We start from the raw sequence: 19,090 nt of genomic DNA, 5'->3' as shown, positions 1-19,090 counted from the left end.
CCAGCAGGTCTTAAAGTCTGGACTTTTAAAAGTCAGTAGCTTGACTGGTAAAGGGCCTGAAGGTCACTGTGCTCCTCCTGGAGAGAAAGCTGGCAAATATCACAGGGCAGACAGTGTGGTAATAGCAATCTGAAAAACATCTGGGGAACACAGGAGTAGCTTATTCTCTCTCCTGGAATCACATCCCTGAGAGGCAGCATTTATAGATATGCATATGCAGGAAAAAATAATCTGGCCATTTCACTCCCCTGCCCCTCAGCATAAACAGAGCCACATACAGGGTGAAGCATCCATCAATGGCTGCCTAACTTGCTTATATCAAGCCCAAACCCATGCACGCTGGTGGGATTGCCTCGGTCACACATACCAGAAATACTACAGAAAGCTCAGGCTATGGACTCTACATGACCTCTTCTTCATAAGGCCATTACTTTAAGGAAAGGAGGAGACATAACTGCCTTTTTTTAACACACAAAGATGTCAAAGACTAAGATAAAATGCCAAGATACAAGAATTCATTCCAAAAGAAAGAACAAGAAAAGGTCATGGCCAGAGATCAAAGCAAAACCGATATAAGTAACATGCCAAATGGAGAATTTAAAGCAATAACCATAAGGACACTCACTGGACTTGGGAAAGAATAGAAGACATCAGTGACATCATCAAATGTAATAACATTACATATGAATGTTATACAAGTCCCAAAAGAAGAGAGAAAGGGGGGCAGAAAATTGGTTTGAAGAAATAATAGCTGAATACTTCCCTAGTATGAGGAAGGAAACAGACATCCAGAGCCAGGAGGCAGAGAACTCCCACCAAAACCAACAAAAGCAGGCCAGCACCAAGATTGTAAGTAACAAAATATAGTGTTAAATAAAAAATCATAAAAGTGGGGCACCTGGGTGGCTCAGTTGGATTAAGTGCCTGACCTAGGCTCAGGTAATGATCTCAGTGTCCTAGGATTTGGCCCTGAGATGGGCTCCCTGCTCAGGAGGGAGTCTACATCTCCCTCTCCTTCTGCACCTCCCCAACTCATATTTTCTCTATCTCTCTAAAATAAAGAAATAAAATTTAAAAAAAAAATCATAAAAGCAGAAAGACAACAGTCGTCCTTAACTTACAAGGGAAAACCCAGAAGGCTAGCTAGAGATTTCTCAACAGAAACTTGGCAAGCCAAAAGGAGTGGCGTGCTATATTAGAAGTGCTGAATGGGAAAAATCTGCAGCCAAAAATATTCTACCCAGCAAGGTTATCATTCAGAATAGAAGGAGAAATAAAGAGTTACCAAGACAAACAAAAACCAAAAGAGTTTGTAAACACTAACTCAACCCTGCAAGATATAGTAAAGGGGCCTCTTCGAATGCAAAGGAAAGACGGAAAGTGACAAACACAAGAAAGGACCAGAGAAAATCCCTAGCAACAAGAAAAAACAAGTAATAAAATAGCAATAAATACATATCTGTTAATAAGTACTTTAAATGTAAATGGATAAAAGCTCCAGTCAAAAGACAGAGGATGCCAGATGTATTAAAAATAAGACCAATATGGGTGCCTGGGTGGCTCAGTGGGTTAAAGCCTCTGCCTTCAGCTTGGGTCATGATCCCAGGGTCCTGGGATTGAGCCCCGCATCGGGCTCTCTGCTCCATGGGGAGCTTGCTTCCTTCTCTCTCTCTGCCTGCCTCTCTGCCTATTTGTGATCTCTGTCTGTGAAATAAATAAATAAAATCTTAAAAAAAAAAAAAAGACCAATATGCCATATGCTGCCAACAAGAGACCCATTTTAGACCTAAAGACACTTGTAGATTGAAAGTGAGGGAATGGGGGAGGAGTCAAGATGGTAGAGAAGTAGCAGGCTGAGATGACATCAGGTAGCAGGAGATCAGCTAAATAGCTTATCAAACCATTCCGAACACCTACAATCCAACAGGAGATCGAAGAGAAGAAGAGCAACAATTCTAAAAACAGAAAATCGATCACTTTCTGAAAGGCAGGACCGGAGGAGAAAACTAAATCCAAAGTGACAGGAAGGTAGACTGCGGGGGGAGGGGCTGGCAAGTGGCAGAGCAATGGAGCACAAAATCAGAACTTTTAAAAAGTCTGCTCCACTGAGGGTCATCACTCCAGAGGTAAACCGGAGTAAAGCCCACTCAGGGACAGCGAGGCCTCAGGTCCTGCAGGGTCACAGAAGGATCAGGGGTGTCTGAGTGTCACAGAGCTCACAGGTATTAGAGCTGCGAAGCCGGCTACAGAGACAGAGCCGAGGAGTGAGCTCTCAACTCAGGGTTACCTTGAACTGTAATCCGTGGCATAGGTCACTGCTCTGTGAGTGGGGACCCCACAAGATCCGAGGAGACCCCCCAGAAGAGCTCAGGGATCTGCGAGGTTCAGAGACTCCAGGCAGAGCTGTGTGCCAGAGACAGAGATGCTTGGTCACAGGCTGGGTGAGCTCAGAGTGCAAGCAGAGGCCAGGGAGACTGGAGTAAATGAGCGCTTTTCTCCAAGGGCACACTGAGGAATTGGGGCCCGAGCACTTGGCTCCTCCGGGCTGGAGATTGGGAGGCTGCCATTTCCATTCCTGTCCTCTGGAACTCTACGGAAAGTGTTCAGGGAACAAAAGCTCGCAAAAGCGAACCAGAGTGGATTACTTAGCATAGCCCCTGGTAAGGTCGGTGCAATCGTACCTAGGGCAAAGACACTTGAGAATCACTACAACAGTGCTCGCTTCGGCAGCACATATACTAAAATTGGAGAATCACTACAACAGACCCCTCACCCAGAAGATCAACAAGAAATCCAGCCAAGACCAAGTTCACTTACAAAGGAGAATAGCGGAATTCCAGAGAAGGAGAAAGCAAAGCATAGAATTCATAGCTTTCTCCACATGACTCTTTAGTCTTGCAGAGTTAATTAATTTTTTTAATTTAATTTTTTTTCTTTGGCTAAATTTTTTTTAACTTTTTTTTTTAAAGATTTATTTATTTATTTATTTATTTGACAAACAGAGATCACAATTAGGCAGAGAGGCAGGCAGGGAGAGAGGAAGGGAAGCAGGCTCCCCGCTGAGCAGAGAGTCCAATGTGGGGCTCAATCCCAGGACCCTGGGATCATAACCTGAGCTGAAGGCAGAAACTTTAACCCATTGAGCCACCCAGGTGCCCCAATTTATTTTTTAACTTTTATCCTTTCCTCTTTTAACATTTTTTAACCGGCTTATCTTAACAAAGGTATATTGGAGAGAATTATTATAGAGAACTTCCCTAATATAGCAAAGGGAACAAGCATCAAAATTCAGGAGGTGCAAAGAACCCCCCTCAAAATCAATAAGAATAGGTCCACACCCCATTATCTAATAGTAAAATTTACAAATCTTAGTGCCAAAAAGAAAGTCCTGAAATCCTGAAAGCAGCCTGGGACAAGAAGTCTGTAATATACAATGGTGAAAGTGAGGAGATGGAAAAACATTTATCATGCAAATGAATGTCAAAGGAAAGCTGGAGTAGCAATATTTATATCAGACAAACTAGATATTAAAACAAAGACTTTAATAAGAGACAAAGAAGGGCACTACAAAATCATAAAGAGGAAAATCCAACAAGACCATAACAATTGCAAACATTTTTGTACCCAACACGGGACACTCAAATATATAAAACAATAACAACTATAAAGGAAATAATAGATAGTAATGCAATAATAGTGGGAAACTTAAATACTCCGCTGAAGTCAAAGGACAGATTTTCTAAATAGAAAGACAAGGGAAAAATGGCTTTGAAAGACCTATTTGACCACATGGAATAACATATATTCAGAATATTCCATCCTAAAACAGCAGAATACACATTCTTTTCAAGTGCACAAGGAACATTCGCCACAACAGAACATATATTAAGCCACAAAAAAGGCCTCAACATATACAAAAAAACTGAAATCATACCACGTATCTTTCCTGACCATAAATCTATAAAACTAGAAGCCAACCTTAAGAAAATATATGAAAGAAGGGAAATTTAAAAATGAGAGCAGAAATAAATAATATAGAAACGAAAACCCGATAGAATTATCTATGAAACTAGAAGCTAGTTCATTAAAAAAAATTAACAAAATTGAAAAACCCCAGTGAGACTTATTAAAAAGAAAAAGGGCATATAAATAAAATCAAAAATTAAAGAGGAGAGAACAACCAACACCACAGAAATACAATTATAAGTGAGTACTATGATAAAATATATGCCAACAAATAGGAAAACCTAGAAGGATAAATTCCTAGAAACATAATAATAATCAAAACTGAAATAGGAAGAAACATAAAATATGAAAAGACTGATAACCAGCAAAGTAATCAAATCAGTAATCAAATAACTTTCAACAAACAAAAATCCAGACCAGAGAGGTTCACAGATAAATTCTACCAAACAGGAAAAAAGAGTTAATACCCATTCTTCTTGAACTATTCTAAATAACAGAAAAGGAAGGAAAACTTCCAAATTCATTCTATGAGGCCACCAACCCAGACACTGAAACCAGATAAAGATTCCACAAAAAAGAAGGCTACAGGGTGAATATTTCTAATGAAAATAGTTGCAAAAATTTTCAATAAAATGCTAGTAAACCAAATCTAATAATACATTAAAAAAATTATTCACCATAATCAGTGGGATTTATTTCTGGGCTACAAGTGTGGCTCAATATTCACAACTCAATCAATATGATTCATCATATTAATTAAACAAAGGATAAAAACCATAGGATCATTTCAATAGATGCAGAAAAAGCATTTAACAAAATAAAACATTCGTTCATGATAAAAGCCCTCAACAAAGTAGGTTTAAAGGGAACATACCTCAGCATAACAAAGGCTACATATGAAAAACCTATAGTTAATATCATCCTCAATGGAGAAAAACTGGCAATTTTTCCTCTATAGTTAGGAACAAGAGAGATGTCCACTCTCACCACTGTTATTTAAATTAGTATTGAAAGTCTTAGGCCACCAATAAAACAAAGAAATAAAAGGTAGCCAAATCAGCAAGGAAGAAATAAAACTTTCACTACTTATAGATGACATGATACTATATATAGAAAAACTGAAAAGAGTCCACCAAAAAATTGCTAAAACTGATACATGAATTCAGTAAAGTTGCAAAATATAAAATGCATACAGAAATTTGTTTTATTTCTATACACTAATAATGAAAAGCAGTAAGAGAAATCAAGGAATCAATCCCACTGACTATTACACCACAAAACACCATAGGATACCTAGGAATAAACCTACCAAAGAGGTAAAAGATCTGTACTCTGAAAACAGAACATTTATGAAAGAAATTGAAGTTGACACAAAGAAATGGAAAAACTTTCCATGCTCATTGTTTATAACAAATATTTTTAAAATACCCAAAGCAATCTGCACATTTAATGCAATCCCTATCAAAATACAAACAGCATTTTCCACAGAGTTACAACAAACAATCCTAAAATTAGTACCGAACTACAAAAGACCTTCAAATAGCCAAAGCAATCTTGGGGAGGAGGGGAGGAAACCTGGAGGCATCACACTTCTGGACTTCAAGCTATACCAATAAGCTGTAGTGATCAAGACAGCATGGTACTGGCACAAAAACAGACACACAGAATAGAAAACCCAGAAATGAACCCACAACACTATGGTCAACTAATATTCAACAGAGCAGTAAAGAATATCCATGGAAAAAAGATGATCTCTTCAACAAAAGATGTTGGGGAAACTGGACAGCAACATGCAGAAGAATGTAATTGGACCACTTTCTCACACCACACACAAAAATAAATTCAAAATGGATGAAAGACCTAAATATGAGACAGAAATCCATCAGAATCCTAAAAGAGAGCACAAGCAGTAGCCTCCTTGACATCAGCCACAGCAGCTTCTTACTAGTTATCTCTCTGGAGGGAAGGAAAACAAAAGCAAAAAGAAACTACCAGGACTTCATCAAGATAAAAAGCTTCTGCACAGCAAAGGGAACAATCAACAAAACTAAAAGGCAACCTACTGCATGGGAGAAGATATGTGCAAATGACATCTCTGATAAAGGGATGTCCATAAAGAACTTACCAAACTCAACACCCCAAAACCAAATAATCCAGTTAAGAAATGAGCAGAAGACATGAATAGACATTTCTCCAAAAAAGACATACAGATGGCTAACAGATGCATCAAAAGATGCTCAATATCACTCATCATCAGTGAAAGACAAATCAAAACTACAATGAGATATCACCTCACACCTGTCAGCTAAAATTAGCTAAAATAGCAATACAGGAAACAACAGGTATTGGCGAGAATGGGGAGAAAGGGGAACCCTCTTACACTGTTGGTGGTAATACAAACTGGTCCAACCACTCTGAAAAATAGTGTGGATACTTCTCAAAAAGTTAAAAATAGAGCTACCCTATGACCCAGAAATTGCACTACCAGGTATTTACCCAAAGGATACAAAAATACTGATTCAAAGGGGAACATGAGCCCCAATGTTTATAGCAGCATTATCAACAATAGCCAGTCAAATAATGGAAAGAGCCCAAATGTCCATTGACTGATGAATGGAGAAAGCAGCTGTGGTACAAATATATACAATGGAATTATTACTCAGTAATAAAAAAGAATGAAACCTTGCCATTTGCAATGATGTAGATAGAGCTAGATATCATTGTATAAGCAAAATAAGACAGAGAAATTCCACTCACATGTGGAATTCAAGAAACAAAACAGATGAACAAGGGGTGGGGAGGGAGCAGGAAGAGAGAGGCAAACCAGAAAACAGACACTTAACTACCGAGAACAGGTTTATTACAGGGGAAGTGGGCTGAGGGATGGAGTAAATAGGTGATGGGTATTAGGAGGGAACTTATGATAAGCACTAGGTGTTGTATGTAAGTGATGAATCACTAAAATCTACACCTGAAACTAACATTACACTGTATGTTAACCAATCAGGATTTAAATTAAAACTTGAAAAACATTAAAAAATAAAAATATAAAGTGGACAAAGGATCTGAATAGGCTTTTAAAAACTTGTTTTGAGTCCAGTTTGACAAACAATGTTATGTTAGTTTCAAGTGTATAGCATACTGATTCAACATCTCTATATGCTATGTTCACCACAAGTGCAGCTACCTTCTGTCACCATATGATGCTATTACAAGATCATTGACTATGTTCCCTTATTGTATCTTTTATTCCTGTGACTTATTCTAATGAAAACACACTGATGCCCAAGAAAAGGTACTCAACATTACTATTTATCAGGGAAATGCAAATCAAAACCATAATGAGATATCCGCTCACACAGGTTAGAATGGTTATTACCAAAACAAACAAACAAACAAACCAAACAAACAAAAACCCAAAACAAAACAAAACAAAACAAAACAACAAGAAATAATAAGTGTTGGTGAGGATGTGAAAAAAAGGAGACCCTTATGTACTATTGGTGAAAATGTAAATTAGTGCAGATGCTATGGAAAAAAATATGGAAATTTACGAAAAATTTAAAGATAAAACTACCGTATGATCCAGCAATTCTACTTTTGGATGTTTGCCCAATGAAAATGAAAATACTGCCTCAAAGAGATATATGTGCTCCATGTTCATTGCAATATACAACACCCAAGATATGGAAGCAATGTAAGTGTCCATCACTGCATGAAAACACAAAGAAATTGTGGTATGCATATACAATGGAATAATTTTCTGCCATAAAAAAGAAGAAAATATTGCTATTTGCAAAAACATGAAGAGAACGTGAGGCACTAGACCAAGTGAAATAGGCCAGACAGAAAAAAAAATATTGTATGATCTCACTTACATGTATAATTTAAACCAAACCAAACCCAGATCTCATAGATAAAGAGAAAAGACTGGTAATTGCCAGAGATGGGGCTGGGGTGGAAGTCATTATCCCACTTCCACCCCCACCTCTGGCAATTACCAGTCTTCACCTATTCACCTATTACACTGTATATATATATATATATATATATATATAGATAGATATAGATAGATAGATAGATAGATATAAAATTTCAGCTATGCAAGAATCAGGTCTAGTCTGTATAATATAGTGTCTATGGTTCACAATACTGTACTGTACTCTTAAAAACTTTTTAGGAGACTAGATCTCATGTTAACAGTTCTAAGCACAGTAATCAAAAAAGAATAATTCAAATATTTCATTACCATCTTCATTTTGTAACATCTTCATTTTTAAAGAGTTATTTTCAGTTTCAAAAGAACTAAAATTCTACCCAAATAAACTGTATGATTGATACTTCTATTCCCTTGACTTTCTAACTTTATACAATCTCAGATGGATAGGAATACATGTATGTTACTCCAAACTTTGAGCCCTTTTCTGTGATGACTTACAATTAATCTTTCATACATTTAAACTTCACAAACTTTTATAATTATATCACTGATGCAGTAAATTGTTCAAAGAAACAAGTATTCCATAATGCTAAATGAGCTAAGTCAAAGAAAGACAAATACTTGTAATCATATCATTTATATGTAGAATCTAGAAAAGCCAAACTCATAAAAGCCCTTCGGGTTGAGGGTTGGGCAGGATTGGGAACATGCTGTTTAAGGAAAAAAAACTTGCAAACAGTAAATAAATAAGTCCCAGAGATCAAATGCACAGCATAGTTAACATAGGCAATAATTCTGAATTATATACATCAATGTCGCTAAGAGACTAGCTTTTAATTATTCCCACCACAAAAAAGAAATGATAATTATGTGATATAATAGTGGTGTTAGCTGATGCTACCATGGTAAATATTGCAATACATATAAATGTATCAAAGCAACCTGTTATATATACTTTAAACTTATATAATGTAATATATTAATTATATCTCAATAAAAATGATTAAAAAAGAATCCAGGAGGCATCTAACTTAGATAAACCAGTGGATTTAAGAAAAGACAGTGGAAAATCTACTACTGTGCAAAAATGTATAAGAAAAATAACATATCTAATATAGCACGTTTTGAATTTATGGCTTTTATTTTCAGATAAGGTTACCCCCAGTTTAAGAGCATAATTATAAGCACAAACACTGTGATGAGACTGAAAAAATAACTAAAACATACAATTTAAGTTGTAGGACTGTTGGCAGATCTGAAATATCAAACACACAAACTCCCTTAATCACAAAGATACATAAATTTTACACACACAAAAAAATTAACATGATTAGTCTTTCTTCAAAATCCCTGCAATGAAGTAATTCTGTGAAGAGGTTAAAATTACAATAGAAAAATAACAAAAAATATGTATCCCACAATATTAATATAATTATATAATAAAAGTTCAATTATCTTCTCACCTGTTCTGGGTTCGCTATGAAGTTTATGGCAGTATGGTGGCGATCATCTTCCTGCAATAAGCTGAAGGTAAACTGATAGTCAATCAAAAGGCTGTCTGTGGAGGAAAAAAAAATACAATCCTGGTGTATGCACTTTCACAAACTGATAAAGAAAAGTTAGGTGGAAACATATTGTTTATGAGTATTAAAAATAATTATTATTAATTATCAGTGGCCCATTCAAGACTACCAATATATGTATCTTTGTTATCAAGCAACAAAAAGCAAAATACAGTTATGGAAGAAATTCTAATTCTTTAAAAATTGTACTTATTACTTCTCTTGTCATTACAAAAGTTCTACACAAACAGAATACATATTCTGGAAAGTACACAAATGTGAAAAGAAATGAAAAAGTCAACCATAACCTTAAAACTAGAGAAAAATACAGGCAACATTTTGGTGCATTTGATTCCAGTTAAAATTTCGTAGATAGAAAAATAGGCAGACATTTTGGAATTTCAAAAAATCAAAATTCTTAGAACACATGAGCATTAATATATAAATAATACTTCATCACATATTCTAATGAATTTATTTTTCCTTTACTATTGTGGTAATTTTTACCTTTAGCAATTTAAAAATGACTCTGTGATAAACATCATTCTACAGAAGTAATTCATTAATAATTGACAAAAAGAAATCCATGTAAACAATTTTTAATTTGTCATGTAAAATGTTGAAACCAAGGTAAAAGATGTGAGGGTTATATATCATGAGTAGCCTCATATGTTATACAAGAGTGAAGAATTATTCATTAATGTTAAACTGCCACCTTTACAAAAAACATTTCAAATTATTTTAAATAAAGATGACTTCTGTTTTTTGGATACATACCTTTCATGTTATGCCCTCAGCCATTAAACACTATTAAAATAAAAAGTAAAGATAGGAATAATATCACTGAAATTATTGTTAAAATTATCGAGGCATCATTCTTTATATGTTGCTTACTACATATATATTATAAGATCCACCTTATAAATTTCTCTTTAATTTAGCATAAGACAACATTTCATCTTTCTCAGAATTTATGTGGGATAATAAGAATTGTACAATAGGTAATATTTCCAGTTTTCATCTGACTGCCAGAAACTGCAAAGGTAAAATCAATAGGCCAGTATGTTCTGGATGGACATTAGAAATAAATGAATAACTTAAGTATATAGTATAACAGATGACATTAAGTGTTTTGGAGAATAATAAATCAATGAAAAGGAGAGAAACTGTTGTCAGGGTAGGAGTTCGGTTGAAATTTTGAGAAGGAACATTTAAAGATGAAAGACATTAGTAATATAAGCTGCAGAGTTTACTGAAGAAAATGCAATCCAGGCAGAAGAAACAAGTACCAACCTCTCATTAAAGAAAAAAAAAAAAAAAAGTTAGTCTTAACTATGAATCTCGTAAAAAGCGATGTTGCAAGAAATAGGCCACAGGTGATGGTGGCAAGGGTACTAGCAGGGGAGGTTACAAGAAAAGGCCAGACATTCAGAATGTGTTTGGTAGCATTCAACACACAGGATTAACTGAATGATGGGATGTAGCATTTGAAAGAAAGAAAGGTAAAGTTTTTTTGACCCGTGACCACACAAAATGTTGGCATTAACTGTGATGATTAAGAAAACTAGGTTTTAGGGAGCAGCCAACTATATAAACCAATTAATAACAAAATCAAAGAAACACATCAACAATAATACAATCATAGTAGGGGACTTTAACACTCCCCTCACTGAAATGGACAGATCATCCAAGCAAAAGATCAGCAAGGAAATAAAGGCCTTAAACGACACACTGGACCAGATGGACATCACAGATATATTCAGAATATTTCATCCCAAAGCAACAGAATACACATTCTTCTCTAGTGCACATGGAACATTCTCCAGAATAGATCACATCCTTGGTCCCAAATCAGGACTCAACCAGTATCAAAAGATTGGGATCATTCCCTGCATATTTTCAGACCACAATGCTCTAAAGCTAGAACTCAACCACAAAAGGAAGTTTGGAAAGAACCCAAATACATGGAGACTAAACAGCATCCTTCTAAAGAATGAATGGGTCAAACGGGAAATTAAAGAAGAATTGAAAAAAATCATGGAAACAAATGATAATGAAAATACAACGGTTCAAAATCTGTGGGACACAACAAAGGCAGTCCTGAGAGGAAAATATATAGCGGTACAAGCCTTTCTCAAGAAACAAGAAAGGTCTCAAGCACAGAACCTAACCCTACACCTAAAGGAGCTGGAGAAAGAACAAGAAAGAAACCCTAAGCCCAGCAGGAGAAGAGAAATCATAAAGATCAGAGCAGAAATCAATGAAATAGAAACCAAAAAAACAATAGAACAAATCAACGAAACTAGGAGCTGGTTCTTTGAAAGAATTAATAAAATTGATAAACCCCTGGCCCGACTTATCAAAGAGAAAGAGAAAGGACCCAAATAAATAAAATCATGAATGAAAGAGGAGAGATCACAACTAACACCAAAGAAATACAAACTATTATAAGAACATACTATGAGCAACGCTACGCCAATAAATTTGACAATCTGGAAGAAATGGATGCATTCCTAGAAACATATAAACTACCACAACTGAACTGGGAAGAAATAGAAAGCCTGAACAGACCCATAACCAGTAAGGAGATTGAAACAGTCATTAAAAATCTCCAAAGAAACAAAAGCCCAGGGCCAGACGGCTTCCCGGGGGAATTCTACCAAACATTTAAAGAAGACCTAATTCCTATTCTCCTGAAACTGTTCCAAAAAATAGAAATGGAAGGAAAACTTCCAAACTCATTTTATGAGGCCAGCATCACCTTGATCCCAAAACCAGACAAGGATCCCATCAAAAAACAGAACTATAGACCAATATCCTTGATGAACACAGATGCGAAAATACTCAACAAAATACTAGCCAATAGGATTCAACAGTACATTAAAAGGATTATTCACCACGACCAATTGGGATTTATTCCAGGGCTGGAAGGTTGGTTCAACATCTGCAAATCAGTCAATGTGATACAACACATCAATAAAAGAAAGAACAAGAACCATATGATACTCTCAATAGATGCTGAAAAAGCATTTGACAAAGTACAGCATCCCTTCCTGATCAAAACTCTTCAAAGTGTAGGGATAGAGGGCACATACCTCAATATCATCAAAGCCATCTATAAAAAACCCACCGCAAATATCATTCTCAATGGAGAAAAACTGAAAGCTTTTCCGCTAAGGTCAGGAACACGGCAGGGATGTCCATTATCACCACTGCTATTCAACATATACTAGAGGTCCTAGCCTCAGCAATCAGACAACAAAAGGAAATTAAAGGCATCCAAATCGGCAAAGAAGAAGTCAAATTATCACTCTTCGCAGATGATATGATACTATATGTGGAAAACCCAAAAGACTCCACTCCAAAGCTGTTAGAACTTATACAGGAATTCAGTAAAGTGTCAGGATATAAAATCAATGCACAGAAATCAGTTGCATTTCTCTACACCAACAGCAAGACAGAAGAAAGAGAAATTAAGGAGTCAATCCCATTTACAATTGCACCCAAAACCATAAGATACCTAGGAATAAACCTAACCAAAGAGGCACAGAATCTATACTCAGAAAACTATAAAGTACTCATGAAAGAAATTGAGGAAGACACAAAGAAATGGAAAAATGTTCCATGCTCCTGGATTGGAAGAATAAATATTGTGAAAATGTCTATGCTACCTAAAGCAATCTACACATTTAATGCAATTCCTATCAAAGTACCATCCATCTTTTTCAAAGAAATGGAACAAATAATTCTAAAATTTATATAGAACCAGAAAAGACCTCGAATAGCCAAAGGGATATTGAAAAAGAAAGCCAACGTTGGTGGCATCACAATTCCGGACTTCAAGCTCTATTACAAAGCTGTCGTCATCAAGACAGCATGGTACTGGCACAAAAACAGACACATAGATCAATGGAACAGAATAGAGAGCCCAGAAATAGACCCTCAACTCTACGGTCAACTAATCTTCGACAAAACAGGAAAGAATGTCCAATGGAAAAAAGACAGCCTCTTCAATAAATGGTGCTGGGAAAATTGGACAGCCACATGCAGAAAAATGAAATTGGACCATTTCCTTACACCACACACAAAAATAGACTCAAAATGGATGAAGGACCTCAATGTGAGAAAGGAATCCATCAAAATCCTTGAGGAGAACACAGGCAGCAACCTCTTCGACCTCAGCCGCAGCAACATCTTCCTAGGAACAACGCAAAAGGCAAGGGAAGCAAGGGCAAAAATGAACTATTGGGATTTCATCAAGATCAAAAACTTTTGCACAGCAAAGGAAACAGTTAACAAAATCAAAAGACAACTGACAGAATGGGAGAAGATATTTGCAAACGACATATCAGATAAAGGACTAGTGTCCAGAATCTATAAAGAACTTAGCAAACTCAACACCCAAAGAACAAATAATCCAATCAAGAAATGGGCAGAGGACATGAACAGACATTTCTGCAAAGAAGACATCCAGATGGCCAACAGACACATGAAAAAGTGCTCCATATCACTCGGCATCAGGGAAATACAAATCAAAACCACAATGAGGTATCACCTCACACCAGTCAGAATGTCTAAAATCAACAAGTCAGGAAATGACAGATGCTGGCGAGGATGCGGAGAAAGGGGAACCCTCCTACACTGTTGGTGGGAATGCAAGCTGGTGCAGCCACTCTGGAAAACAGCATGGAGGTTCCTCAAAATGTTGAAAATAGAACTGCCCTATGACCCAGCAATTGCACTATTGGGTATTTACCCTAAGGATACAAACGTAGTGATCCAAAGGGGCACGTGCACCCGAATGTTTATAGCAGCAATGTCCACAATAGCCAAACTATGGAAAGAACCTAGATGTCCATCAACAGATGAATGGATCAAGAAGGTGTGGTATATATACACAATGGAATACTATGCAGCCATCAAAAGAAATGAAATCTTCCCATTTGCGACAACATGGATGGAACTAGAGCGTATCATACTTAGCGAAATAAGTCAAGCAGAGAAAGACAACTATCATATGATCTCCCTGATATGAGGAAGTGGTGATGCAACATGGGGGCTTAAGTGGGTAGGAGAAGAATAAATGAAACAAGATGGGACAAACCATAAGTGACTCTTAATCTCACAAAACAAACTGAGGGTTGCTGGGGGGAGGGGTTTTGGGAGAAGGGGGTGGGATTATGGACATTGGGGAGGATATGTGCTTTGGTGAGTGCTGTGAAGTGTGTAAACCTGGTGATTCACAGACCTGTACCCCTGGGGATAAAAATAAATGTTTATAAAAAATAAAAAATTGAAAAAAAAAAAAAAAAAAAAAAAATAGGTTTTATTTTGGGGGAGTTAGAGGAAACTTTAGGAGTCTAGTTTTGAAGATGTGAAGGTTGAGCTACTTATTGAATTTCCAAGCGATATGTTGAATCGAGCTTAGGACCTTGTTTAGTAGATAACAATTTGCAAATTATCAACATTTTAGAGGAGATCTGAAACCCTGAAGCCAGGAAATTACCAACTACAAATAGAGAAGAGGTGTGAGAAATAAGCCCTGAGGCATACCAATGTAAATAATCGATATTCAGGAGACAGAGATAGCAACCTATGAGATAGGAATAAAACCAGAAGTTATTGTCATGGGAGTCAAGTAAATATGTTGTTTAAAAAAGAGAATAGTGATCAGCCTGGTCAGTTCCAGCTGGCAGGGGTTCAGAGGCAAGATTGCAATACTGTGGAAAGGTAGTATCTATTCAAAATGAAGGAAAAATATGACTGAGGAAATGTAAGCACTGCAAAATTAGTTTCAAGAATCTGCATAATTCTATTTACTTTTTCTAGCATGAAAGTTAAGTATGAAGAAGTCAGGAGTAGACTGCTCTGGGAGGTAAGGACTGGTAACAAGGGACACTTCATATCCGTGAGCAGTGGCTGCAGTGCCCCCATTCTTCTGCCTCTATGGACCCTAGGTCTGTGGCACAATCCTATCCCATTAGATTCTTGGCCAGGCATTCAACTTTGATTTTACTATTCTTTCTTATTCATTCAATTTGGAAGAACAAGATCAGTACAACATATATATGCTAATGATCAATCTTAATGTGACTTGAGCTAAAAAATAAGTCTGAATCCTGGAAGAAAATTAGTAGGAGTATTATTCAATTCACGTGACTAATAAGAGTACCTGTCAGTGAATGTTAATTACTATAAACTGAATAAAATTTGTGGTCCTAACAAAATGGTTTGTTTTAAAGCTGCTTAGAATCAAATTCCTCCAGAAGCCAACCGTGCAATTTTCCACTTAACCAGGAGATGATCTACCTCTCCCCCTAACAGTTTTAAATATCATGTTGGTGTGTTTTTAGGGGAGTCTCAATGAACAATTACCTGGCACTAAAAACATGTATCTCAATGCTGAAATTTACTCTGAACTTCTTAGCCAAATACAGTACATAACAAAAAACATTAAAATGTTAAGTAAGTATCAAGTTTATGCAAATGTACACAATTTGAAAATAAGTTTTTGTAAAGATTTTATTTATTTATTTGACACAGAGAGAGAGATCATAAGTGGGCAGAGAGGCAGGCAGAGAGAGAGGAGGAAGCAGGCTCCCTGCTGAGCAGAGAGCCTGATGCGGGGCTCCATGCCAGGACCTGAGATCATGACCTGAGCCAAAGGCAGAGACTTTAACCCACTGAGCCACCCAGGCGCCCCAAGTTTTTGTACTACTTTAATGAACTATTTCATTATGGTATAAAACAGGAAGTCCTGTTTGACTACAATCAATTTATCATGTTATCATAATTAATGAGTAATGACAAAGCAGCAGGAGGAATAAGTGTGGAGAGGTGAGAAAACCACTTCTTTTAAATTCCAGTATACTTAACATCCAGTTTTAGTTTCAGGTGTACAATATAGTAATTCAACAGTACTATACATTACTCAGTGCTCATCAAGCTGCGTGCACTCTTAATCTATTACATTTATTCCACCCTCCCCCACCTTCCCACTGGTAAAGATCAGTTTGTTCATTCTCTATAGTTGAGTCTGTTTTTATTTGTCTTTTTTTAGTTTGTCTCTTTTTATTTTTCCTTTGTTCATTGTTTTATTTCTCAAATTCCACATATGAGCGAAATCATGTGGTATTTGTCTTTCTCTGGCTGACTTATTTCACTTAGCATTATACTCTCCCGATCCATCCATGTTGTTGCAAATGACAAGATTTCACTCCTTTTTATGGCTGAATAATATTCAACTGTACAAACACACCACATCTTTACCCATTCTTCTATCAATGGAACCCTTGGACTGCTTCCATACTTTGGCTATTGTAAATAATGCTGCAATAAATGTAGGGATACATATATCTTTTTGAATTAGTGCTTTCATATTATTTGGGTTAAAACCCAGAAGTGGAATTACTAGATCATATGGAAAATTCAATTTCTAAATTTTTGAGGAACCTCCATACTGTTTTTCACATTGGCTACATCAGTTTATATTCACACCAACAGTGCACAAGGGCTTCTTTTTCTCCACATCCACGCCAACATCTATTGTTTCTTGTGATGTTGATTTTAGCCATTCTGACAGGTATGAGGTGATATCTCAATGTGGCTCTGATTTGCATTTCCCTGATGATCAGTGATGCTGGTATCTTTTCATGTGTCTGTGGGCCATTCTATGTCTTCCTTGTAGAAATGTCTATTCATGTGTTCTGCCCACGTTTTAATGGGATTATTTGTTTTTCAGGTGTTGAGTTGTATAAGTTCTTTTATATTTTGGATACTAATCTTTTATCAGATACATCATTTGTAAATATCTTCTCCCATTCATTAGGTTGTCTTTTAGGGTGAACTACTTTTTAAGTGGAGAGAAGTAGCATGTTTTTATACTGATTGGCATAAATATAAATTTAGTAGAAAGGGAAAAATTAATGAGAGGAGAAATTTTAGAACAATGTCCTGCAGGTAAAAAGCAATGAGTTCAGAACTCAAGGGATGGCCCAGTAGTGTATTCCCTAGATTTGTGAGGTTTTTGTTTGTTTGTCCTTTCTCCTTCCAGATATCCCCACCTCAGTGCTAGAACAGCTACAATCTGGAAGCAAGAGCAAGTTCATACAGAAAAAAAAAAAAAAAAAAAAGAAGTCCTAGGAAAATCCTGCTGTTGGGACTAAATATAGGGTGGGACCCTGTACACCATGTTCATCTTACACCAAGGTGAGCAGAGCTGAAGCTTGTACTGTTGCAGGAAATACAGCAAAGTGTTAAGTTTTACTAAACCTTAGTAATATACACAACTTTCAAATGATATTATATATACTACAGAAGGATATGTAACATATATATAAAAGTATGTGCACTATACTTTTCAGTATATTTTAAATTTTCATTATTTACAAAATACAAACTGTATACTGCATGTTTAAATATATTACTGGCTAGAAACAATCATTTGAAAACTTTGTGAATAGAAAAATACCAAAGGGATGTATGTCACAACTTGAAGAAATGATAAACACTATATAAATGAATCCTCTGATTTTACAGCCTGGGGCCTGGAGTTTGGAACAACTGTAAATGATATCCCCAACTCTTAAATATTTTGACTAACAATGAGCAATCTCTAATAATTTTGGGAAAATTAGAACTTTGTAATTAATTTCCCAATTGTATCTAAAAATGAAGCCTACAAATAAGGGTAAAATAGATATAAAAAATAGCCACTCTTTTTATACAGCTCTTTAACTTTTTGTATGAACTTAGCAGAACTTAAGGAGAATATGCAGCTGTTCGTAATTCTGACTGCAAATTCTAATTGCATAGATTAAAAAAGTAAAAACCAAAAAGTTGACTATTTTATATTGTTAAATTAGTTTGACTTGGATAGTGAGAAAGAAAAATATTTGTGAATGTTATATATATAATATATACTATATATAGTTATATATATAGTATATATAATAATTTAACATGAGTAAACTGTCTAGTCATTTAAAATATTTATTTGGTATGCATAAAAGAAAAAGGGAAATCTAAAAAACTCTACAAAATTACAGATAAAAATGAGATAATAATATTGAAGACTACAATAAAAAGGAGCTAAATAAACTAAAACTGTAAAAACATACAGAAACAAAAAAGTAATAAAATAATGTAAAGTAATAAGGTAATAAAAAATGGAAAAATTAAACATAATAACAGAATCAGAAAACAGAATAATTAAAACAACATTAAGACTGAATCAGTCTATATATGTCAAATCTGAAACAGCCTCCCAGAACAGAACAAAGATGAAAATTCAAGAGGTAGGCACAGAAATTTCAATATATGCATGACTAATATTGTTAAAGCAGACATCATAACAAATTGAAAAAGTATATATTATATATGCATATCATAAATATATGTTATATGATAGAAAAGATCTGTTGAAGACTAAAACTTAAATACTGAAACACCTCGTATAAAAATAAAAAGAATCCAGCATTATTCATGATAGCCCAAAAGTAAAAACAACCCAATTTCCATCAGTTGGAAAACAGTAAAACAAAAAAAAAAAAAAAAAAAAGGCAATGTGTCCACACTGTAGAATATTATTTTGCCATAAAAAGGAATGAAGTACTGATACTTA

The 19,090-nt window shown here is 35.6% G+C and overlaps 1 protein-coding gene across 1 annotated transcript in view; it reads right to left on the bottom strand.

The window, feature by feature from the left end:
• ATRNL1 (attractin like 1) overlaps window positions 1-19,090 on the bottom strand; it is a 796,208-nt gene that overhangs the window by 491,957 nt on the left and 285,161 nt on the right. The window contains exon 22 of the mRNA XM_032313798.1: window positions 9,370-9,464. Coding sequence (XP_032169689.1) covers window positions 9,370-9,464 — 95 coding nt within the window. The remainder of the gene's footprint in view (window positions 1-9,369; window positions 9,465-19,090) is intronic.

This window comes from Mustela erminea, chromosome 14 (genome assembly GCF_009829155.1).
Source record: "Mustela erminea isolate mMusErm1 chromosome 14, mMusErm1.Pri, whole genome shotgun sequence".
In the NCBI taxonomy this organism is placed as follows: domain Eukaryota; kingdom Metazoa; phylum Chordata; class Mammalia; order Carnivora; family Mustelidae; genus Mustela; species Mustela erminea.
The sequence above is the reverse complement of the archived record's forward strand: the minus strand, read 5'-3'. Positions and strand labels throughout refer to the sequence as shown.